The sequence below is a fragment of the Hirundo rustica genome, chromosome 17 (genome assembly GCF_015227805.2).
Source record: "Hirundo rustica isolate bHirRus1 chromosome 17, bHirRus1.pri.v3, whole genome shotgun sequence".
Taxonomy (NCBI): Eukaryota; Metazoa; Chordata; class Aves; order Passeriformes; family Hirundinidae; genus Hirundo; species Hirundo rustica.
In genome coordinates this window covers 12,054,204-12,078,662 of record NC_053466.1, presented here as the reverse complement: position 1 = coordinate 12,078,662, position 24,459 = coordinate 12,054,204, and the positions used below count along the sequence as shown (strand labels likewise).

General features: G+C 53.0%; 1 protein-coding gene across 2 annotated transcripts; it reads left to right on the top strand.

Annotated features, from left to right (window-relative positions):
- The first annotated feature begins 455 nt into the window (after positions 1 to 455).
- On the top strand, positions 456 to 20,390 carry FBXO21 (F-box protein 21). Of its 2 annotated transcripts, XM_040080958.2 has the most exons (13): positions 575 to 655; positions 2,719 to 2,862; positions 3,136 to 3,271; positions 5,336 to 5,430; positions 7,115 to 7,236; positions 8,850 to 8,996; positions 9,491 to 9,624; positions 9,841 to 9,977; positions 10,486 to 10,662; positions 11,326 to 11,458; positions 13,751 to 13,941; positions 14,860 to 15,017; positions 18,759 to 20,390. In XM_040080958.2, the coding sequence occupies exons 2-13, from the start codon at positions 2,798 to 2,800 to the stop codon at positions 18,935 to 18,937; spliced, it is 1,674 nt and encodes a 557-aa protein (XP_039936892.2). In that variant the 5' UTR covers positions 575 to 655; positions 2,719 to 2,797; the 3' UTR covers positions 18,938 to 20,390. The 2 variants fall into 2 exon arrangements, with proteins under 2 accessions (XP_039936893.1, XP_039936892.2); XM_040080959.2 differs by lacking the exon at positions 2,719 to 2,862 and having other exon boundaries at positions 456 to 655.
- Positions 20,391 to 24,459: the final 4,069 nt, after the last annotated feature.

The window sequence follows — 24,459 nt, the reverse complement described above, 5'->3', positions numbered from 1 at the left end:
GAGTCCCCTTTTTGGCACTCCGTTTCTGATATTGGTACACATTGACAGATCCCCCTTATGGGCCCCATTTGCAACACTGACACACATTGACGAGGTCCCTTTTTGGCACTCCGTTCCCGGTACTGACACACATTGACGAGGTCCCTTTTTGTCACTCCGTTCCCGGTACTGACACACATTGACGAGGTCCCTTTTTGTCACTCCGTTCCCAGTACTGACACACATTGACGAGGTCCCTTTTTGTCCCCGTTTCCGGCACTGCCCCGTCCCCGCCGCGCCCCTCTCCGGTCCCGGTCCCGGTCCCGGTCGCGGTCCCCCCGTGCGCTCCCCGTCACTTGCCCGACGCTCCCTGGGCGCGCTCTGCGCTCGGCGCTGCGGCCGCACTTTGCGGACGCTCCCCGGGCCGCCCCTCCCCGGAAGCGCCGGCGGCCCCGGAGCGCAGGTAAACAGCCAAGATGGCGGCGGAGGCCCCGGCGGGGCCCGGCAGCGGCGGCGGGACGGGCCTGACGGACCTGCCGGGAGAGCTGCTGGAGCTCATCCTCTGCTGCGACGTGCTGGGCGCCGCCGACATCGGCCGCGTGTCCTGCACCTGCCGCCGGCTGCGCGAGGCGTGCCAGCCCCGCGGCAAGGTGTGGCGGGAGCGCTTCCGCCTCAGGTGGGCACCGCCGCACGGCCCGGGCTCGGCGCGGCTCGGACCGGGGGGAACGGGCGGCCCCGGGCTCCAGCGGCACCGGGGATGGTCGGGCAGGGCCGGCCCGGCAGGGTGGAGAGTGCCTGGGGTGGTGGAAGCACTGCCGTCGCCGCCCGAGCCCGTGGTGCTTTCCCGGCTCGCTCCTCACGGGACGGACGAGCTGCGGCGCTCCGGGTGGAGCACAGAGCGCTTCGGGTGGGACGGGAGCTCTGAGCCCGTCGTTTGACCCCGTGCCGTGGGCAGGGACACCTTGCGCTGTCCCGGGCTGCTGCAGGTTTATCCAGCCTGGCCTGGAACACTTCCAGGGATGGGGCAGGCACAGCTTCTCCGGGCGGGTGTCCTGCGCTGCTCCAAGGACTTCTGCCAGGCTGCATCCCCTCCCAGATCCCACGGGGAGGGACCAGGCCGAGCCTGCTTGGCCAGAGATCGGTTTTGTCGCCCTTTCCCCACCGGGGCACGTGGATGCCCTGCGTTCCCCGGTCCAGCCCGGGCTGTGGCAGTGGAGCCGTGCACTGGGCTGTGGATTGGCCTCCCTGACCCCTCCAGAAACTCCCAAAACAACAGCCAAAACCCATCTCAGGAGTGATGCTGGACAGCAGAGAGGTGTTTATTCATGAGGATTTGGGGAGAGCTGTTCTCACAAATCCTTGGGCTGGGGTTTTGCTGCTGTTTTGTTTGCCCCAGGGCACTGTGCTCATTGACACTGTTCATATTTTGGCTGGGGATGAAGATGAAGGGTGGGTGGGTGAGATATTGGTGATGCTGTGCTGGTTTCAGCAGTCCTGGAGGCACCTCCCCTCATCCCTGAGGCTGTCCAGGGTAGCACCTGCTCACCTTTTACCTGCTTTTGGCACAGGAAAAGCAGCAGAATTGCTTTCTCTAACTGCCACTCCTGAGGTTCAGCACAGCCCAAATGTGGGGATTGTTCCCTTTCCATGGGGGAAAAAAGGCTGCTGAACAATTACAGCTTCCACACTCCACCAAGGCCTGGCTTTGGGATTGATTTTCACCAGCTCAGTGGCTGCAGTTCCTGCAAGTTTTGCCCTGGTTGGGATCCAGCAGCTGGAATGGGATGTGGTGGGTGATTGGCACACGCTGCTCTCCTCCTCTCTCTTTGATAATGGAATTTTTGGCAGGAGGTTTCACCCTGACCTCGCCATCCTGGCTGGATTCCATCGTGACCAGTGGCACTTTCATCTTCCTAAAATTCCCACTGTTCTTCCAGCCCGTGGAATTCTCCTTTCTCCTCCCGGAATAAAGGACTGTGATGGTTGTTGGGAGGTGGCTGCATTTCAGCAGTAGCTGAAGGGCCAGGGATTCGTCAAGAGGGAGGTTGTTATGTAATGTGAGGTTATTTCACTTTATTTTGTGAAGGAAGATTGCAGGGGAGTTTTAACCAGCAGTGAAATATCTTCCAGGTGTGGTTTGGACACTGGTAATAGTATTTATACAGGAGGAGTGATTTCAGTATTTGGCAAATTAAATATATAAATATATATATGTAAAACATGAAAAGAACCATGGAGCTGAAGGAAAATGTTTTGTATGGGCCAGTAATAATGAACAGCATTTCAAAGTGTGGAATAAATCCCCCAGCAAATGAAAAGAACCCCCTTTCTCTCAGCTTTCTTTCCAAAATATTGCCATCTGTGCTGATTCTTGTTCATGTTTCTCACACAAGTGATCCCGGTGCCTTCACAGCAGCAGGAATTGCAGTGCTGGCACATATTTTATGGCACAAAGCTGTGTTGTGGCACCACACACCCACTTTATTCAAAAAGGTGCTGCTAACAGCCCCCAAAACGTGCCCTGAAGTTGGATTTTCAGCTGAAGCTCGAAATTCTGAGTAAGCTGTGAAATGTGTGGACTTTGGGTCTCAGCGAAAGAGGGCTTTTTACAAGAAAGCTGGGTGGTTGGTTTTTTGTTTTTTTTTTTTACTTCAAACAGTTATTTCTTGTCTCAAAACCGAACTGCAGAAGCGTTTAGCTGTCGTGATTTGACTCCAGGGTTGTGTTTTCCTCCCGTAGATGTTGCCACCAGCAAGGGCAGCGGAGGGAGCTGTGTTTTGTGCAGCCTTTTAATGAGCTCCCCGAGGTGGTAGGAAGAATGCAGGACAAAGAATTCCCCTTCTGCTCAGTGCCAGGTTGGCTTCCACGTGACGCTTCTTTGTGGTAAACTCTTTTAATTATAAAACTGAAGCATTTAGGATGTTTAGGTATTGAAATCCTGGAGTGGGAGCCTCTGAAGGTTTCAGGAGAGCTTGCTTTTAAATAATCATTAATGCACAGCTGCAATCAGGGAGTTGTGCTTTGATGTCTGAGGCAATTTAATGCAGTTGAAAGCTGGGCAGTGCCTGGGCGCTGTCTCAGCTCCTCAGGTCATCCTGGAGGTTCTCAGGGACGTGAAATATTAATGATGCTGTTAATTTGTGTGTGTCTGTGCAGGTGGCCGTCCCTGCTGAAGTACTACAGCCACAGTGACAGTGTCAGCTGGCTGGAGGAGTACAAGGCGCGGCACAACGCGGGGCTGGAGGCGCAGAGGATCGTGGCTTCCTTCTCCAAGAGGTTCTTCTCAGAGCATGTAAGTGCTCCTCTCTTTATGTGTGTGTGCAGCAGCCTGGCCACTTGTCTAGTAGTATCGTTAATAAAGTCATTAATTGAGTTGTTGAGGTTGGAAAAGACCTCCAAGATCAAATCCAGCCACTGAACTGTCCCTAAGCACTGCATCTTCACTTTTCCGAGCCCTTTGAAGGACACTTCCCTAAGCAGCTTGTTCCAGTGCTTGGCAACCCTTTCAATAAATCAGTTTTTCCTAATATCCAACCTAAACTTCCCCTGGAGCAGCTTGAGGCTGTTTCCTCAACAGAGCCTGAGCACTCACATCACCAGGGTGTATTCTCCTTTAAAAATTCCTAAACCATTCAAAAGATGTTACTTTCTCAGGGATGTGGCTGCTTTTTTAGAAATGTGTTTATTTAGTTTTTATTACTATTTATATTAGGAAAAGGTCATTCTTCCCCCAGAGGGTGCTGGCACTGCCCAGGCTCCCCAGGGAATGGGCACGGCCGCGAGGCTGCCAGAGCTCCAGGAGCCTTTGGACAGCACTGCCAGGAATGTTGTGGGATTTTGGGATGTCTGGGCAGGGACAGGAGCTGGACTGGATGATCCTTGTGGTAGCTCAGGATGTTCCATGGTTCCATAATAATTCAAAGATTCATCTTCCCTGATTGTGATCAATACTTTTATAAGTTTCTCTTGCCCCTCTCTCCACATCACCTCAACTGTGCAGTCAGTGATTTTGTATTCCCTGACTTTGTGTGAAAATGCTGAAACACAGCCAGAAGGGGAGAGAGTTCCAAATCCAGAGGTGTGTGGGGTGCAGGGATTGCCTTCAGCCCTAGAAGCTCTTTGCTTTTTGCTGGGAGCTCAGCCCTGGCTCTGGGAATTCTGAAGGCCACAGAGCACAGCTGCTGGTTCTGGCTGCAGACCTTGTGCAAGGACGAGATCTGAGAGCTGTCACAAGCCCTTTGAGTTCAGGAGCAGGGCACAACAGGGCCACTCAGTTGCAAAGCGTGTTTTTGAAGTTCTCCAGCCAGCCATGACCCTGAGGTGCTTCTGTGTTCATTGGGGGAAAGGTGAAAATGTGATGTCTCACATGTGCACACGAATCAGGAGTTCCTTGGCTGTTTGCTTGGTAGGTGGCTGTGGATTTTGGCAGGTTGTACAGCTGGGTCAGCCTGGAATTCTGTGAATAAAGCATAAAAACTGCCTGTGACTTTGGCTGAGTCCAAAATCCCACACAAGAGGCACTGAGCAGCCCCCCTTGTATGGCTCCTGTGCAAAAGGAAGGCAGCAGGGCCGGGTGAGTGTTTGGTGTCCCCTGACTGCTCTGTTCTGCAGCAGCCAGGCATTTGTCCATGGAGAATTGTCAGAGCATTAGCTGGGAGAGGCTGCTCCTGGATTCCTGCTGCTTTAATCACGTATGCAAGACTGTGGAGGGAGCATTAAGCAATACCCACAGGCCTCATGATGAGAACCATCTCCTGTGGGGCCAGAAACTGCAGCTTGATTCCCTGCTCAGAGCTGAGAGGAGAAGGCTTTCAACCCATAGATGAGCCCAGATCCAATGGTGGAAAGCTTGGCAGCCAATTTATTTTTTTTTTTTACAGTTCAGCCAAAGTTTTAAAAGTCATTCTGAATTCTGGAAGAAAATAGCTGTTCTGAATTTAGATGCAGAAGTGGTTGTTGCAGAAAATAAAGGCTCCTGCCTCTTCATTCCTCCACCCAGGATGAATCTCCTGCACAGGGGGGTGTATGGAAAGGTTCAGTCAACCACAAGTAGAAGCTGATTCCACCTTAAAATCACTTTCAGCTTGTGCCTACTCTGCATAATTGTGATTCTGCTGGTCCTGAGCTCAGCATCACAGCCCTAAATGCTGTAGAATTTGGCTGGAATTGCTGTAGGATGTTCCTGGGGTTCTCAGTGGAATAATAATTCCACGAGTACAGACTGTATTTGGGGAGCAGGACATTTTTAAGATCTTTAATAAATTTTTAAAAGCAGGACAAATTTGGTTTTGAGGCTTTTTCTGAAGCTGTGGGAGAATCTGTTGTGCTGTGCATAACTCCTTGTCTGCTTTGGCAGGTCCCCTGTGATGGCTTCAGTGACATTGAGACTCTGGGGTGCCCCAGCCATTTCTTTGAGGATGAGCTGATGTGTATCCTCAACATGGAAGGAAGGTAAGAGAGGGCTGAGAAATGCCAGGGATTTCCCTCTTGCACCATTTCAGGGAGAAAAATACCCTGGTTAATGCCTGACCTCAGCTTCTGTCCTTAGTCACTCATTAAACAACACCCCCAGACTTGCTGAGACCTGACTTGAGAATAAATTTGGCGTATCCAGAGCAAAGATTGGAAACCTTGTCCCACAAGTAGAAGATCCTCTGGCTTTGTGTTGCTTTTTGTTGTTTATTTCCTTGCCAGCCCATGGCATCTCTTGGGCCGTATGCCATGCACCCTCATCTCTGCCTAAGCAGTTCCCATCCTCTTGTCCCTTTTTGCTTTAAGCCTGGATCAGTTTGCTGAACTGATTTGCAGGATCAGGCCAGAGCACCAGAGGGAAGCAGGAATCCTTCAGGATTGCCACCAGGAATTCCTGCACCATGAAATTCCAACTTTTTCTTTGCTTTTCTGAGCTGGAGTAGGTTGGTCCAGTTTTTGTCCCGAAAAAGCAACTGAATTGAATTCAGCCACTGCAATATTTGCAGTTCTGTAAATTATTCAGCCAGGTGGTAAATAAAACTCCTGGTTTTTATCTGCCTGGGTAATCCCATCACCTTGATTAACACTGGGCAAGATGAGTAAGTTTATTTGAAGGTTTTATTTGATTTATTTGAAGCTTTTTCTGCTGGTATCACCTACCCAGGCAGGGTTTGGTGTGATACAAAACTGTGATAAATGTCCTTAATGGGGCCTGAGAGCCGTGATTAGAGGGGCTGCTAATAGAGCTTGAAAAACCCCAACTGGAATGGCAATCATCTCATTTTTCCCTTTTCCCATCCATTTTATTGCCTTCTCTATTTGAGCTGGGCCTGAGCATCTCTCATTTGACAACTGGTTAAAAAGCTTTTGAGGCTTTGCACTGGCCAAATGCCTCCCCATAAAGCAGAATTGATGCTAATTACACCCTGATTAAGCTGCAGTCATCGCCATTCAGGAGCATTAGGCTAAATCATTTCCCTGGAAGATATCCCAATAAAGCAGTTGTCCCTATTGAGGATCCCGGTTTATTGGAAGAAGATAAACTGTTATGAGGTTTGATTGCCCTGCTGTCCAGGAGGATGAAGAGGCTTTAGGAAGTGGTGAGCCTTTACTGTGAGAAGTTTTGGAATTGTGTCCTCTACAGAGCAACTGTTGATCTCCTCCTGCCTTTTCAGAGCTACGGAGTTGGTTTTCCTCTGGGGAATTTTGTTTTTCTTCTGAATGCTCTTGGAGTCACATTCATGTCCCTCATCAATCTATTTTTAATGCTGAGAGGATGCTTTAGGAGTGGCTCTGGAGAGATGCAGTCAGACAGAGAGTAATGTTTTATGAATAAAGTATAGGATTTCAATCAGATATTCCTGAGCTCCTTTAATTAGGATCTATGTTGTTTCCCATGATAATGTACCTTCTCAAAATGATGTATCGGTGATGGGATGAAAATTGGAGATGATAGGAGCAATGTTTTGCAAGTTGTGTGGCTTTTAATGATAAATTCCTCTCAACATTCCCCTTTTGGGTTGACTCTCAGTGCAAGTGCTTGCTGAGATGAACAATAATCTGAATAATCTAACACTTGTACTCGCTGGAAAACTTAAACCAACTGTTCACCCTTCAAATAACCTATTTAGGGAAATGCTTCCTCTTGTGTTTAACTGTGCAGGAAAGGCCTCACCTGGAAGTACTATGCAAAGAAAATTCTCTATTTCCTACGGCAACAGAATATCTTGAAGAACCTGAAGGAGTATCTGCAGCGCCCCACGGAGCGACAGTCCTTTCTGGAGGGTGAGTCCCTGGCAGAGAGCCCGGCTAGAACACCTAATGACAGCTCTCCATCATGCTTTGACTTGCAAGGAGCCTGCCTTGCTTAGATTCCAGCCAGCCCTTGGCTAATGACTCACAATTCATGCTGGGTTTGGGATGTGCCTGGAATCCTTCCCACCCCGCAGCAGCGTTGCATCAAAATGTCAGGGTGACATCAGGTGCTGTCAGTGCTGTGTGCGTGAAGGATCAGCTGGGCTGAAGGCAGAAAGTGATAAAACACTGGCATCTTGAACAGGGTGCTGAGAAAATGAGCTGTAGCTCGATATCCTAATTACTGCCATTGCTGCTGCGGCCCCTGGGCTGCACTGAGCTGATTCCCACTCAGCTCCCTGCTTTCCCCTTTCCCAGAAACTCCTCAGGTAAGGGCAGGGAGCGAGCAGAGGGAATTGGTGCAGCCTGAGCACTGGGAGTGTCTCAAGAACAGAGTGCTGGCCTTTGGTGGGAAGCAAATGCGAGTCCATTCACATGCTAAGAGAGAAAAAGCTCTTTCTTCTGCTTCTTCTGCCCTTCATGTCCTCAGTCAGGTGGATTATTCCTTCCGTCTTCGGAGTGGCTCAGAAGCTGCCAGGGGCTGTACAAGAGGCCCTTCCTCTTGGTACATGCTCCAAAATGTCCCTGAAAGAGGACAAAAGAGGCTGTAAGAGCAAAGCTGGTTCTTGGTAATGCAATAGGCTTTGAAGAAGGAGCAAAGGGGCAAGAAGGGAAAGCAGAAAGTGGCCTTTCCTAGAAGAAAACAAATTAATTATGAGACTTAGTCATGTAGGTCACAAATATGTGTGACTTGTCTGCCATGAAGGTGCGTTTGGAGCACCAGCAGGAAGTTTTTTTGGGAATTTTCACCTGGCCAGCACTGGGAACGCTTTGGGAGGACAAAAAGGGGCCCTGCTGAATTCCTGGATTTACAGGCCTGTCATGGACGTGCTGCCAGGTAGGAAGCTGGAAGAGCTATGGTCCATGCAAAATCCTTACAGCTGATTCCAAAGATTGAGCAAGAGGAGGCTTTGGAAAGAGCAGTGGTGCCAAGGAGGAGGTTCTGTGAAAATGAAGTGTTTTCCTGCAGGGGCTTGGGCAGGAGCAACAGGAAAGTTTGTTCTGTTGTTGTGTTAGGGAGATGGAGAGCAGGTGTGGAAGAGAAAGATTAATGTAGGAGACAAAGAAATGATGAGCAAGGATGATAAGGGAGGATGTGACAGGGAGAGATCAGAACTGAGGCAGTTTGAGTGAAGCTGGGCTTGTTTCAGGCTCTGAATAAAAATCTCAGTACGTTGGGGAGGTGCCAGGGGCTGCGGGGTGAGCGCAGAGCTGGTCAAGCCTGATCCAGCAGCATTCCTGCTCAAGGCACAGATACCTTCCAGCATGGTGGAGAGGGGATCACTGAGCTCAGCTGGTCATTTCTCATGTCAGCTCATTCTCTGCACTTTGTGTGACAAATCCCGTAGAATGACTGCAGGTTTCAAACACAGAGCTCTGCTGTTCTGCTGCACCCGCTCGCTGCATGCCCGGAATGTAGAGCAGGCAAAACCAAGCAAAGAAAAAACTGAAGTCCTGTTTCTTATGTAGTTTGTTTTTTCCAGGTGCTGTTTTGATTGATCAGTACTGTAACCCCCTGTCAGACATCTGCCTGAAGAGCGTCCAGGCTCAGGTGGACGATATCACGGACAAAGTGCGCAAAGTGCTGCGGACCAAGAACCCCAGGCACCCCAGCTTGGCTTCCAAGGCAGGTACTGTACAGAAATGTGTTATCCTGCAGAGCCTTCCTGCACCTCTGCACAGCTCAAACAGCTGTGGAGTTGTGGCTGCTTAAAGAGCTGTTGTTTTTATCCCCTGGCAAACAAAATTCTGACGTTTGCTTAAGCCATCATTCAAGAAACAGCTGTTCAATAGCCCAGGGTTCAGTCCATCTGATGCTGAAAGGACTGGGAGGGGAATTCTATTTTTCCCATTTGTCCCTGAAATATTATTAGTCCTGTTATCTATTGCTGAGCTATGGGACTGGGAAACAACCTCTTTCCTGCCAATCTCAGAAAATCATCAGTAGAAAGGTGCATGTTTATCATCTCCAGAGGTCAGGCAGCATCTTTTGCACCTTGGGTTTATAAACAGAGTAATTTCTGGCTTTCAAGGAGAGACTGAGCCTGCCTGTGTGAAGATTTCATTGCATAAAGGTTGAGTGCTCTTGTTTTCTCAGTCTGTATTTCACTGCATGTGTTTCCAGGAGAGGTCCTCGTTCCAGAAGTGGAGCTTCAGAGGCAGGTGCTGGATGCCATGAACTGTGTCCTGTACGAGCAGCTGAAATACAAAGGGAATGAGCTGGATTACTACAACTCCCTGAATTCCTACATTCACCAGGTATGTGTGTGTTAGGCAAAAACTGGGAGGCTGCAAGGCTTGAGACACTTTATTTGCCAGACAAATAATTCTCTGTGAAGAGAGACTCTTAAATAAATATGTCATCCTTCAGTGCATGTGCTGTCAGGTTGTATTTTCAGTTGTGAAATTGAAACCCTTGAAATTTGTTTTTTTCTTAAATCTCGCCTGTGTTTTTGTCACGTCTTTCTCCCCCAGGTTTTGATCCGCAGGACAGGAATTCCCATCAGTTTGTCTGTGCTTTATTTAACAATTGCCAGGCAGCTGGGAGTCAAACTGGAGCCTGTCAACTTTCCCAGCCATTTCCTACTGCGATGGTGTCAAGGGAAAGAAGGGTGAGTGACCTGCTGAACTCTGAAATTGTGCCCACAGAGACAAATCCAGAAAATGATGGATTTACATCCATTTACAGCTCCAGACCTATGTGAGAGTGTTTCATTATGTTCCATCTGCCTGTACAGAGGGAAAGATCAGACCTTCAGGAAAGTTTTCCTAGAACTCAGCTGCTGCTGAATGGTAACAGATTTCCTGCTCTAGACCTGGAGGAGAATGTTTAATTAATTTCCATCTGGAATTATAACCTATACAGAGGGAAAAGTCAGATCTTCAGGAAAGTTTTTCTAGAACTCAGTTCTGCTGCTGCTGCTGCTGCTGAATAATAACAGATTTCTGAAATAATAATACCATGAGGTGATGTGAGACTTACGGAAAAGAGAGGAGGTACCAGGTAGTCTCTGTTCAGGAGGGAGCTGAGGAGTGAAGGACACGGGAAGGACAGAAACAGCAAATCCCGCTGTACCACGAGCCCCTGATCACAGTTTGGTCTCTTTGTTGCCCCTTCAGAAGCACAGATATTTTTGACTACACCTACATCGATGCCTTTGGGAAGGGGAAGCAGCTGACGGTGAAGGAGTGCGAGTACCTGATCGGGCACCACGTGACAGAGGAGTTCTATGGCGTGGTGACTTCCAAGGAGGTCCTGCAGCGCATGGTGGGGAATCTCCTGAACCTTGGCAAGAGGTGAGCTGAGGATCCACACCCTGGAGAAAAGGACCCGGGGTACATACATTATCTGCACATCCAATATTGCCGCTTCCAAAAGGTGTCACTCACCTCGTCAGATCCTGAAAATTCCGTGTGCCACAAGGCATTGGGTGCTTTCAATCAGCTGCATCTGACTGGAAACAAAAATATTTAGTGAAACTAGCTCCTCTCAAGAAAATAGACAAGATATTTTATTTTCTCTGTGAAAAGCTGATAGGGGCTGTCCACCTTAAGATCAGAACCTTTTTCTGTCATGTGGTAGGCACAACCCCCTTGTTCAAACGAGCATTTTCAGAGATGCTGTTGGTGTGTAGAACGTGAAGTTTTGTTTTCAAATCCTCCCGATCATCCCTTTCCCAAGCAGCCATAGACAGACTCTCAGGAGTGGGAGGATTGTTTCAGGTGTCAGGGGAACAAAAGGAAACGGCTTGGAGAGAGAATTCTCTGTGTGGGACTATCTGACCAAGGAGAAGGGTGGGTGGGAGGGCAGAGTTCAGTGCTGTGAGTGACAGTCCGTGCTGCAGTCACTGCTGGGAGCACGCTGTACCTGCAGCATCCTTCTGGGCACTCCCCCTGTCCCTGGCAGCTCTGGGGACAGGGCTGCAGAGCCTCACAGCTGAGTTTCCTTTGTGCTGGCAGAGAGAGCACTGACCAGTCCTACCAGCTCCTGAGAGACTCCTTGGACCTGTACCTGGCCATGTATCCAGACAATGTGCAGCACCTCATGCTCCAGGCCAGGTTGTACTTCCACCTGGGAATCTGGCCAGAAAAGGTACCTCAGGGGGATGTTCTGGGGAAGGCTGTGCACTGTTAACGCTGGGTTATTGATTTCTGGGCCATGTCAGCCTGCATTACAGTCTGCTACGAGTTGTATCTGTAATGAATGCAGCTGGAGGAGTTCTCACATTGCAGGGAATCCATTTGAAGCAGGAAGAGTGCATGTGTCTTGCTCTGCTTGTCCCAGGGAAGACTTGGGGGCAGCCTTGAGTCATGATTTACACCTCGTCTTGCAACCAAGACTGGACTGCGAGTTACAAGAGCATCCTGTTTGCTCTGTGGTAAAAGTCCTGCTGGGCTCCTGGAAAAGGAGCAGTTACCTTATCAGAAACTTCAGGAGTTTATCTTTTATAAATAAAACCAAAGCTATGCTCCCAACCTTGGCCACATAGTCTGTGGCTCTTGTGAAAAAGCAGCTTGATATTCCTGTCCTTTGAATTCTTTTTCCTTCAGGGTAAGAACTCCAGTCCTGTTATCGTGGGAGTGTGGGAAAGAAGGTGCTGAGATTTACAGGTTGTCTGGATTATCCAAGGCTTTCACTGAATCAGGAGAAGGCATGTAGAGCATTAAGAGAGCCTGTAACTCAGAAGAGTCTGGGTTTTTTAGTGCATCACTGCAGCACAGAGCTTTTTCCTACTCAAAATTCCCTGTGCTGGTTCAGTGGAGCCTGTGCCAGTTCCACCTGTGAGGTTTGGGAAGAGGACAGGAATATTGGCTGGACAGCTGAGCAAAGCTCTTCCCACCAAATCAACAGGAACAGGATGGCTGGAGAAGCTGCCTCCTTCCCTTTGAAGAACAAACTCTGCTAAGCTTGGCCTTCCTTTCTTGTGGCAGCAAATTTTAGGGTCAGCACAGAAAAACCAGCACCAAAAATTGTGTATGGAAGGGACTCACTGAGCTGAAATGGCAACTGGACATAAACAGGGAACGCTGAAAGATCTTCCTGCCCCTTCCTGGCACTCAGGGACGTGTTTGGGGGGCACCAGACTTGGATTTGCAGCCCCTCAGAGCACATAAGCCAACCCCAGGGCTGGGCTTTACTGAGTTCTCTGCTCCAGATGCAGTGGAAATGAGCAAATTTGGGTTTTTCAGGATGGCATCCAGTCATTGCAGGCTGTCAGGCAGGGTTGCAGCTAACCAGAGAGAACGCTGTGTCTGCCAGGACACGATGTACCAGCTTTGACAGGGCCTGCCAGATTTATGGACGGGAAGGAAATCTAAAAAGTCCTGCAGAGCCACACACAGTGTTGCCCTAAAGATTTGTAAAAAACAGTAATAAAATTCCCAAGAATCCCTGACAGCTGTGGTTACTTCCTTCCCCTAGGATTTTTCAGGATTTTCACATCCTTCTTGATTCTTAATAGAATTAAAGTGGCCAAGAAGCCTGAGCTGTGTTTCTTCTCATTAATTACTCACCTGTCCTTTATTGAAATTGATTTTCCTTGGTTTTTGGCTGCTGTTCATGCTGAAAAGCCTGAGATTTCCATTCCTCTTCTGCTGCTGCTCTCAGCTTAATGACCAAGCTGATGCTCAAGGAGACAATCCTTTTGCCAGTGTGACAGATTGGGGGAGTTGAGGTATTCGGTGTTGAGACAGATATGTGTCTTTTCCCAAGGTGTTTACACAACAGGTTGGGGTTTTTTTCCTTGCCTTTACCAAAAAAATTCAGATTTGCTTAGCCTGCCTCTAACAAACTCAGCAGCAGATGCTCTGATGTTGTGCCAGAGGGTGTTGGGAGATTGGAATGCTGGATCTGCAGACCTTGCTGCTTTGTGTGCTGTAGTCACCCTGAGACCAGCAGCTTTTCTGTCTTCTTCCCTGTTCCATGGGAAAGCATCATGGAGGTTATTTCCATTTCCTCCTGTGCTGCCCTATTTTTGCTCCTCACAGACATGCTGAGAAGCTCTTTTAAGTTAAAACATTAGTTCTCAGGAGCAGCAGAAGTCACCTGGAATCACTTCCCAGCAGCACTTTAGAACGTTCTCATGACCAGAAACCTTGAGAGATGGTCTGTGGGCACTGAACAGGACGTGATGGACTCATGGGGCTGAGTTTTAAGGAGCTGCTGTGCTCTCCAGTGCCTTTCCGTGGAAGCTGGGGGCTTTACAAAGAGAAAAGGGATGAGGCTAGGCTGTGTGCAGGCTGAGCACGAAGCTATAGCAGAGAGCGGCTTGGAGGGTGTTGTGGCAGATCTCGGGGCACTTTACATGCAATATACCTGTGCGTGTTCCTAAGTTCTGCTGCTGCAGGGACGTGTCCTGAACCTGTCTTTGCTGTGGTTTGGAAGGTCCTGGACATCCTGCAGCACATCCAGGCCCTGGACCCGTCACAGCACGGGGCTGTGGGGTACCTGGTGCAGCACACCCTGGAGCACATCGAGCGGCGCAAGGAGGAGCTGGGCCCCGAGGTCAAGCACCGCTCGGATGAGAAGCACAAGGAGGTTTGCTTCTCCATTGGGCTCATCATGAAACACAAGAGGTGAGCTGGGAGCCTTCCCCACAGTCAGCTCTGCACCAGCAGAGCAGAAGGGTTTGAGCTGACAGCACTGAGACGTGGTTTAGTGCCAAGGTGGAGCGGGAAATGCCGGGCACGTGCGTCTGTCCTGTGCAGGAAAATGGGGGCGGCTCTGTCTGTGCCTGGAGAGAGCAAATGTTTGCAGTGCAGAGAGCCTGACTCGTCTGAGTCATCCTGTGTCACACAGGTAACGTCCCCACAGCACAGAGCTCTCCAGGAAACAGCACAGTCACTTAATGAGGGACTGTGCAACAGAGTCGGCTTCAGAATCGATTCTGATATTCCCAGGACAGCTTGTGGATGTTTCCCTGTGCTCTCATTCCCTGTTCCTGCCCGCTCTGCTCTGCCAGAGAGCCAGGCCAGCACTGTGTAGCTTTGGCCGCTCCTCTGACTCACCAAGACATCCAGAGAGTATTTGAGGGGCATCAGCAGTGGCAGTGCCAACACCTCACAATTAATCCCATAAATACTGTGTGAATAGCGATGGCTTTGTTCTGTGTCAGGGTTGCCACGCCTGTGTGATGAGCACAGGAGTAGCTGCACAGCCCAGCAGGGTGGTTGGTCCCTCCTTATTTCTTCCTTCCTCTTCTGGCTGCTGACCTCCAGGCTCTTCCCTGTTCTCTTTTCTCACTCACATTTGGTTTTCCTTTGTCTTCAGCTGTTTATTCCTGGCTGTATATCCAGTCATTCATAGTCATTTCCCTCCACCTCAAAATACAAACACAAAGTCTTTCTGAATGGTTTTTTTTCTCCTCTTGCTCTTCTCCTCCTCCTTGTGCCAGCTCTCAGGAGGTTCCTGTCCTGTTTGTGCTCTGTTAATCTTGAGGAAAAAGAGCTGGCTCTGGAGTTTCCACAGCCTTTGTGTGCAATTTCTTTAATCAGGTATGGCTACAACTGTGTGATTTATGGCTGGGATCCTGCCTGCATGATGGGCCACGAGTGGATCCGGAACATGAACGTGCACAGCCTCCCCCACGGCCCCCACCAGCCCTTCTACAACGTCCTGGTGGAGGATGGCTCCTGCAGATACGCTGCCCAGGGTGAGCAGGGGCTCCTGTGTGCACTCTCTGCCCACATCAGGACAAAGAGATGCTTAATTGGTTAATTAAGGGTGGTTAACAAGGGTTATAGAGGTGGGAATGATCCTGAATCGTGGCCTGCTCTGTTTGCTCTCCGTGAAATCAGCCCTGCTGGGGTGGACATGAAGGCTCACTCTGGTGTCATCTCCTCTTGCCCCAGAAGTGTTTTGGACACTCTCGTGGTGTGAACCTTGATGGCTGCTTTGAAAGAGATAATCGAGCTTCTGCTGAAGGTCTGTCAGCAGCTCCTGACAGCTGTGCCTTGCACAGGACCTGGACGTGGGATTTAGTGAGGGGTGGTGGTCAGGACATGGTTCTGGCCACTGTCACATGCCAGGATCCCAGGGAGCACTAACCTGGCTGTCAGTGCCACCTTTAACCAGAACAAAAATGAATGTCTCTTCACAGGAGGCGTAGAGAGGTGCAGGGAAGTGCAGAAATCTCTGTGTCATGTGTGCTTTATGCACCAAACCATAAGAGGAAACTTGTCTGATGGTCAGAGTGTGTGGTTGGGATACATGAAGAGCTGTTGAACTGGGGTTCTAAAGAAAATTGCAAAAGAAAACCACATCCGTGACTCTGTACCCTGTAAAATGTTAATTTGCCTCATGTTTGTGTTCCCCCCGTGACAGGGGGGTCCCATCCAGGCAGGGCAGCTGCACAGCCAGAGTGTGCTTGGCTGAGGGAAGATGTGGAAGCTGCTGGAGGGAAAATGCTGACCAAAATGCCCTTTCCCTGGGTGATCCCTCATGTTCTGAGTGTCACAAGAGGTGTGACAAGAGGTGGTTTTACAGGCAGGGACACTCTTCCCTCTGTAGATTTAAAGTTTAGGTGTTTCCCACTGTCCTGAGAGTGATTTTTTTGTATTCAGAAGCCTAAAAAGATGAAGTGGCAAAGCCTGGAGGCTCAAATCAGGCAGGGCTTGGCCTCAGAGAGCCTTGAAAACAGAAATTCTCATATGCCACGAGTTGATATTAAAATATGCCTCTTGGTAATTACCTAATCAGGTAATTGTCCCCAGTGCTCCTGGGGCTGAGTCATCACTTATCTTGTGTCTAATGATGTTTAAACAAACAGAACCCTGTCTGGTCCCACAGTTCTTGCAGGGTAGGCTGACACTGTTATCTCTGTGTAGGAGACACTGTTATCGCTGCATCTCTGTGGCCTCCAAGAGTTCTGATATTGCTGGGGAAAAGTGAAGGGTTTGTTCTTGCTGCTATTGATAGCCCCTCTAAAACATCCTCAGATCATTTGGGAAGGATTATTTCATATCCTCCTGACCTGACTCTGGGGAGGGAGGGAGGGTTTTTTACTGAAAGAATCCTAAACAAATCCTCATGTGGAGTTTAATTTAACCAGCTCAGAAATAACTCCAAGCTTATTATAGATCAACGTACCTCAGTTTGAGGCCTTGCTGTGAATCTGTGGGTTGAGTGCAGCCAATTCCAGAACTCCTGTGTCGTGCAGGGAGTTTGGTACCTGTCCACTCTTGTCTGTGTTTTGTTTCCTTTGTGACAGCACAGGAGAGAGATCTGTGGCTCAGAACTGCTCGTCAGCACCTTTGGGAGGCTCCCACCTCGTGCTGAACTCACCTGTGTCAGCCTGTTCCCCTGCCAGCTGCAGCTCCCCACGGCTGCAGCTCCCCACGGCTGCAGCTCCCCATCCCTGCAGCTCCCCATCCCTGCAGCTCCCCACGGCTGCAGCTCCCCACGGCTGCAGCTCCCCATCCCTGCAGCTCCCCATCCCTGCAGCTCCCCATCCCTGCAGCTCCCCACGGCTGCAGCTCCCCATCCCTGCAGCTCCCCATCCCTGCAGCTCCCCACGGCTGCAGCTCCCCATCCCTGCAGCTCCCCATCCCTGCAGCTCCCCACGGCTGCAGCTCCCCACGGCTGCAGCTCCCCACGGCTGCAGCTCCCCATCCCTGCAGCTCCCCACGGCTGCAGCTCCCCACGGCTGCAGCTCCCCATCCCTGCAGCTCCCCATCGCTGCAGCCCCCCATCCCTGCAGCCCCCCATGGCTGCAGCTCCCCATCCCTGCAGCTCCCCACGGCTGCAGCTCCCCACGGCTGCAGCTCCCCACGGCTGCAGCTCCCCACGGCTGCAGCTCCCCATTGCTGCAGCTCCCCATGGCTGCAGCTCCCCACGGCTGCAGCTCCCCATCCCTGCAGCTCCCCACGGCTGCAGCTCCCCACGGCTGCAGCTCCCCACGGCTGCAGCTCCCCATCCCTGCAGCTCCCCATCCCTGCAGCTCCCCATCCCTGCAGCTCCCCACGGCTGCAGCTCCCCACGGCTGCAGCTCCCCATCCCTGCAGCTCCCCACGGCTGCAGCTCCCCACGGCTGCAGCTCCCCATCCCTGCAGCTCCCCATCCCTGCAGCTCCCCACGGCTGCAGCTCCCCACGGCTGCAGCTCCCCATCGCTGCAGCTTCATCCCTGCAGCCGCATCGCTGCAGTTCCTGAGCCCAGCTCCCAGCTCAGCCATGCTGCTGCAGAGCATTCAGCAGTGCAAATTGTTTTCCGCAGTGGTGCAGTATCCGAGAAGGTCCTTTGCAAGCCTCTAGGACTGCAGCAGGCTGCTGAGGCATGCAGAGCCCTGGTGCTGCTGGCTGCACACCCTGACATGCAGCAGCTTCAAAGAGCCCGCATGGATTAATAGGAATTCTCTGCTGCCAGTAATGAACTGGACTTCAGAGACAGATTATCCCTGAATGACATTTCTCTGCACCCCAGCTCGTTCCTGCCCTGCCCAAAGTCAGCCTTTGATCCTGATGCAGCTTTTTTTTTTTCTCCTTGCTAATACTACCTGCTTTATCTGGCACTGTGCTGGAAAAAAAAAAATGACATCATTTGGGGAGTGCTGCAGGGCTGCAGCCTGTGGGATTTACTCCCAGTCCCTGCTCTGTGCTGACGCTGCAGAGCAGAGCAGCCCTTGGCCGGGGTCACCTTTGGGGTTCAGTGTTTGGGGGTCTCCTTTGGGGTGCAGTGTTTGGGGGATACCTTTGGGGTGCAGGGTTTAGGAGTTACCTTTGGGGTTCAGAGTTTAGGGGTCACCTTTGGGGTGCAGTGTTGTGTAACTCCTGTGCCTTATCAGGTTATCTGGAGGGAAGGAGCTGCTGTGGGAAAGAATCAACGTGTCCTTCTTAGGGACTTTCACTTGACTTGGGGAAGTTTGGGTTTGGGGAAGTTTGGGTTTGGGGAAGTTTATTGGAGGCAAATGCTGGAAAATGCTTGGCGTGGTGGAAACACAGGCTGAGGGAGGAAGCTCTTGGCTCCTCTGCCAGGGCAGCCTTGTGCAGGTGGGCTCACCTTGCAGCGTTTGAGGGGGATCTCTCCTAAAACTGATCCCCCGAGGGCTGTGAGGGACTAGAGGAGCAGAGCTCAGTGCAGCAGCTTCTCCCTGCGCTTACAACCGAGTCCTGTGACCAGCAGAGCGGGAGCAGCATCCTGCTCCTCCAGCCCAAGGCCAGGCAGAGCCAGGCATTACACAGTTCCCATGTCCCCAAGCAGGGGGACATCAGGAGGTGAGGCTCTCTGAGCAGTCACACTTGCTCTGCCCATTTTCCTGGATTAGGGTATTTTTTTCCTTTCAAACACCAGATTTGGTGTTTCTAGAGACACCAACAAGGCCTGAGGGAGGCCCAGGGCTCGCTGACTCGCAGCAGGCTGTTGCTGTGGTGGTAACTGCTGCTTTCCTTCCCTCCCAGAGAACCTGGAGTACAACTCTGAGCCCCGGGAGATCCCCCACCCCGACATCGGCCGCTATTTCTCCGAGTTCACCGGCGTTCACTACCTGGCAAATACCGAGCTGGAAATTCGGTACCCGGAGGATCTGGAGCTCACCCGAGCCACGGTGCAGAAGATTTACAGCTCAGGCAAGGAGTGAGTGCCACAGGCAGCCTGGGGACAGAAGCAGCTGGAGTGTAGCTTTACCTTCTTTGCAGAACTTGCGTGGGAAGCAAGTTTGGTGACAATCCTTTGGCTTAATGCATTGAAAGCTGCATTGAACTCGGAAACTGGTGCTACAGCATCTTCCCGTTGTCTGCCTGCCCATCCTGGCCCAGAGGCACGGGACACTTTGGTACTTGAGGCCCAGCAGGAGGATCTTGCAGGGACAAGGAGCGTTGTCCTTGGGAAGGATCTGCACATTCTGCTCCTTCTGTGGTGGCCTTAGAAGGTCAGCACAGCGGGATCTTGGTGTGGAGTACGGAGGAACCCCCTCTTCCAGAGAAGGAAGTTGCTTGTCCTGGCAGTACTTTTGTTTGGCTGTGTCTGTCTGGTTTGGTTTGAGTGTCTATCCCGTGCAGGCGATAGTTCTTAAAGTCTCTCACGTTTCACTGTTGTCTTCTCCGGTCTGAAATTTTGGGTCAGGTATTGCTTCACCTCTGTAGTCTGATTGTTCCTAGAGCTACTGTTCCAATCCTGAATATCCTTCTGGGCCTGGGAAAGAGCTCCAGCAGCAGTGAGGCTCGTGGGGTGGCGAGCAGTGCTGACCCAGGGCTGGGTGGCCGCACCTCGCCCGTGGCAGAGACTCCGAAAGCAGAGGAGGAGCTCCTGGCCCTTTTCCATGCCTGCTGAACACACCCAGCCGTGTCCTGACCTTGTTCTTCGGTCTGTCCATCGTGTGTGTCCAAGGTGGGATCCGTGACCCGGCCATGAGTGTTCGCAGGAGGATTTGGAACCTCCTGGGATGTTTGGTGGGACCTGGAGCGCAGCACCAGAGTGACTTGGATGGACGCGGGGCTGCCGCTCGCTGCCGTCTCCAATTCTTTTTTCCAATAGGTATTTATGCAATACAATGGAAGGATGACTGGAACCTGGCCATCCCTGGAGTCAGCCAAACAATTATGGAAGCAAGATGTTAATTCCTGCAGCTTGAGGCCTTCTTCCTTCTTGCCAAAAGACAACGGATTCTAGGGAAGCGCAGGCTTGGCTGCCTACAAGGGAAGAGCTTTAGCAGCTCGAGGCACATGACTTTTAACCTTGACTTGTAGGCCCAGACAGAACCACTGCAGAAGAGGTTTTCCTCTGGGCTCAGGGGCTGTGGGGTGCAGAGTGACACAGTGTTTGTGCATATCTTTGTGGTTTCTGAAGCAATGTGTGTAGAGTTAGCTGCAGCTCGTGTCTCCTGTCACTGTCCACTTGCAACACAGTAATTCTCCTCTCCGAGCTGACATTAGGGCCTGTAGAGGTAGGTGGATGCTCTTTAGTCTCTTATGCACTACAGGTATCTCCACGTGGAATCACAGCCCTCCTCTCCAGCAATGCCTGCCCTGCATGTCACCTCCTGCAACCCTGAGCACTGGTTTGGTGTGGAAATAAATGCTGAGAGCCCAGCACCTTGGTGGTGGTGGTGTGCAGGGATCTGGGGCTCCAGGAAGAGCGGCCTGTGGGGACAGTGTGAGGGATGCGGAGGGGGCTCTGCTCCAAGCACAGCTCTGTCTTTAAAGACTCAGAATCCCCAGATGCTTTGGGCTGGAAAGGATCTTAAAGCTCCTCTTGTTCCATGGGCAGGGACACCTTCACTGTCCCGGGTGTGCACTGACATGGACTTGGAGGGAAGGAGGGAGGAGTTCCCACTGTGGAGCAGCGTAGGGAATCCTCGGGCAGAATTCCAAAAATCCATCTCGTGTTCTTGAGTAGACCCTAGCCCCCCAACCCCTTTTGAAAGCAGATCCCAAAAGATTCCTGGCAGGGATGCAAGGTTGGGAATGGGGGTGGTGAGTCCCAAGGTAGCTGAGAACGAGCAGGGCTTGCGCTCCCCATTCCCAGCTGTCAGCAAGATTCCTGGGATTTAGTGCTCCCTTCTGTTGACACCTGAGCCTCTCTCCAGTGCATGCAGGGAATCACAGAGCTCAGGGGAGCCCTCAGCACGAGGAGCTGCCCCAGGTACAGCCCTGCCTTTAAAGAGCCACAGGAGCCCACAGAAAGCACCCAGCGCTTACCAAGCCCCCTGGAAAGCTGCTGGGTGCTCCAGAGGTCCCAGAGCAGCCAGCAGGGCCCTTTCTGTCCCTCCTGGGGCCACTCTGCTCTTACCCTGAGAAGGGTGTGGAGGAAGGGTCAGCTGTTGCTCACCACGGGCTGGGGTGCAGAATGGGACAGGACTGGGTGCTCAGGGCAGCCCAGCAGCCCTGGAACTAAATCCTCACCCCTCTGGCAGGAGTTTTTGGAGGAGCTGTGACCTCAGGCAGCTCTGCCTGCTCTGTCTGGGTGCTGCCCACATCCGTACACGGGATGTGGGTGTTGCAGTCACCCAGAGCACCCACACAGCCTTGGAGGTGCCAAATTTGGAGAAGACTGGGTTGTTTCAGTGTGTTCTCCGCACACCCTCAGCCCAGGGGCCAAGACAGATTTTGGGATTTGAGACGGACCCAAAGGGAAGGGCTGTCGCAGTGTCCCTCACGCCTGGCTAGGCACAGGCTGGCTCAGCCTTTGCACTGCGGCTGGCGCGTGCGAGGTCGGGGCTGCGAGCAGGGCGAGCAACCTCCTCCCTGCGGGGCCTTGGCTCCCCACACCGGCCCTGGGACACGCTGGAATGGCAACAGGCCGACTCTCTTGGACAGGGTTGAATAGGATTTATTAAAGGGGAGAGCGACCACGAGCTCCACCGCTGCCCACCGCTGCCCAGAGAGAGCCCCGATCGTGCCCGTGTGAGATCTTTTAACCGGGGGAGGACCAAGGGTGGCGACAACGGGGCAGCCAGTGCGGGAGCAGAGGGGTGACGGGGGCTGTCAACGCTTTAACAACAAACAAATCACAAGAGCTGGAAGGGGGATCTCCTGGGCACCAGCCTATCACTCGACGCCCTCCCTGGAACTTTCCAGAAGCCAGAGAAGGGCCCCGGAGTGACAGACAGGGTGCCCAAGAGGAGAGAGGGGATTGACAGGGACGGGCTGGGGAGAGGGATGAGTGACAGAGAGGTGGTTATGTAACAAACACGCGGGGAAGGAGCCATTGACAAAAACTGGGGGGTACATTGGAACAAACCAATGCAAATTCCAGTATAAAACACTTCAATCCAACAGAATAAGACATGCACCGCCGCAAAGGGCGAGTTCCCCTGGTTTCCCGTTTGGGAAAGGTGTCCCCACTGCCTCCAGCGCTGCGTGCCCTGGGTGGAGTCTTTAATCTTGGTGAGGAGAAACTCCCCTGTGAGCACCTGCTGCTGTGGGAGGCCTCAGCCCAGCATCCAGGGTGGCCAGGGAAAGCTGGAAACACCCAGGACACATCTTGGGGAAAGCTGGAAACCCCATCAGGGCACATCCAGGGTGGCCAGGGAAAGCTGGAAATCCCATCAGGGCACATCCAGGGTGGCCAGGGAAAGCTGGAAACCCCCAGGACACATCCAAGGAAAGCTGGAAACCCCCAGGGCACATCCAGGGAAAGCTGGAACCCGCCCTGGATACATCCAGGGTGGCCAGGGAAAGCTGTGTCCATGCTGGGACAGCCTCTTGGCATGCACCTGGGTTCCCACAGGCTGCACATCCGCGGTGCAGCGCTGTGGGAACACCTCTGTGGGGTGACATTTGGGGTTTGCCCATGTCCCCTCCTCTCCTGGCAGCACAGCCACCTTTTCTCCCAGAAGACAGCAGCGGATCCCAGAAGCTCCGTGTGTGTGTCGGTGCTGTCCGGATCCCCGGTGTTCATGGTGGTGCCGATGCCGTCCCCGGGGGTTTGTCCTGTCCTGTCTGTGTGGAGCTCTCCCAGGAAGGCTGGTGTGGATTTCTGGAGAAGGGGGAATTGCCTCCCTTCCCTCCCAGCAGGTGCAAAGCCTGGCCAGGTCGCTCCTGTGCGGAGCCGGAATCCTCGGGATCGGGGTGAATTCCCTGCAGTTCAGGCCGTGTTCTCCCTTCCCTTTCCGTGCCACCGGCCCCCTGTCCTGGGGTGACAGCCCTGGCGCTGTCACGTTAAAATCCAGAGGGTGAAGGAAAAACTGCAGAATGGGGGAAGAGGAGCTGGGAAGGGCAGGAAGCGAGGAGTACTCACTGTCTGGATCGTGAGGAAGAGCCAGGGCTGGTTCCGAGCTTTGCCACCGCGTTGGCACTCAGGAATGTTCCAGGCACGGCCATTCCCATCTTCCTCTGGCAGGGAGCGAGTCCCGTGGGCAGCAGCATCCCTGGGAGCTCTGTCCACCCTTGGAGGCCGAGGTCTGGATGCGCTGCTGCCCCAGGCCAGGCTGAGGAGGGGACAGGCAGGGACAGCTCCTGGATCCCCTTGGGAAGCGCTTCCAGCCCCTTCGGAGCCATCCCGACGCACAGGGACGCACCGAGAGCGCCCCGACACAGCCGAGGGCAGGGACTGAGGCCGCTGACAGCCACGGGAGTTTGTCTCCAATCTTCACAGGAAAACCAGAGCAGCCCGGGGCCAGGGAGAGCTGTGTCCTCTGGGGCAGCAGGATGAGGAGGAAAGGGCTGCTCTGGGCACGAGGAGGGTCCCTGGGATCTCCTGGTCCCTTCCAGGCCACCTGCACCTGCACCCGAGCTGGCTCCAGGTTCTGTCCTGGCCCATTCTGGGCACCTCCAGGGGGATCCCAGCTCTGCGGGCCCTGTCTCCCCGCTGGCCATTCCCCCACGGGGGACACGGTGTCGGCAGGGACAGAGTGCTGCGCGTATTTCCCCCTCCTGCCCTCCTCCTCCCGCCTGGGAGTGCCCGGGCTGGGCAAAATTCCACATGGGATGGGAAACTGCTGGCCCAGGAACGGAGGGTGAGGAGCCCTGAGCCCCGGGACCCCTGACACTGACGGCTGAAGTTGCAAGATGGGGACATCTCTCCTTTCTCCGCTTGTATTTATAAACAGGTATTTTCTGGACAGCTGCAGGCTGGAAATGATTTCATTCCTTTCCTGTTTATATTTGGCTTTAAACAAATAAACAACAGTGACTCGCTACCTACTGCCGCGGTGTGCCGTGCTGCTTGAGCTGCTCCCAAACCTCTGCCTTCGCTCCTGGAAGGGCTTCGCTCTTCCCCGTGCCCGTGCGAGGGTGACGTGTCCCCGCCGGTGCCAGGGTGGCAGGGAGGGAGCGCTGACACAGCCCCGCTCTGCCCCGGGCTCTGCCCGAGCTGCCTCCTGGGGAATCCCCCGTTACGGGGGTCCTGGGTCACCTCCGTGCCCCCCCGTTTGTCCCTCCCCACCGGGGGCACAGCCCGGGCAGTGCCAGGGCTGGGGCAGCCGAGGGCTTCAGGCGGGAGCGGCTGCGGGGCATCCATGGGGGAGACCCCGGCCCCGTTCCCGCACCGGGACGCGCGGGGGCGGCTCCGTGCTCTTCTCCGGGGGCCGCCGGCGGCTGCCGGGGCCGTCCCCGCTCCCGGAGGGTCCCACCCCCGCCGGCCCTGCGCCGGCTCTGGGCGGGGGCTCGCAGGGACCCGGGGCCGCCGCGCCGCCGCCGCCTCCCCGCCGCGCCCGCCCTT

Coding starts and splice junctions, on each gene's coding strand:
- FBXO21 (XM_040080959.2), top strand. CDS start 456: ATGGCGGCGGAGGCCCCGGCGGGGCCCGGCAGCGGCGGCGGGACGGGC. Junction 11,459..13,750: donor TGGGAATCTGGCCAGAAAAG/GTACCTCAGGGG, acceptor GTGGTTTGGAAG/GTCCTGGACATCCTGCAGCA. Junction 15,018..18,758: donor CTGCAGATACGCTGCCCAGG/GTGAGCAGGGGC, acceptor CTTCCCTCCCAG/AGAACCTGGAGTACAACTCT.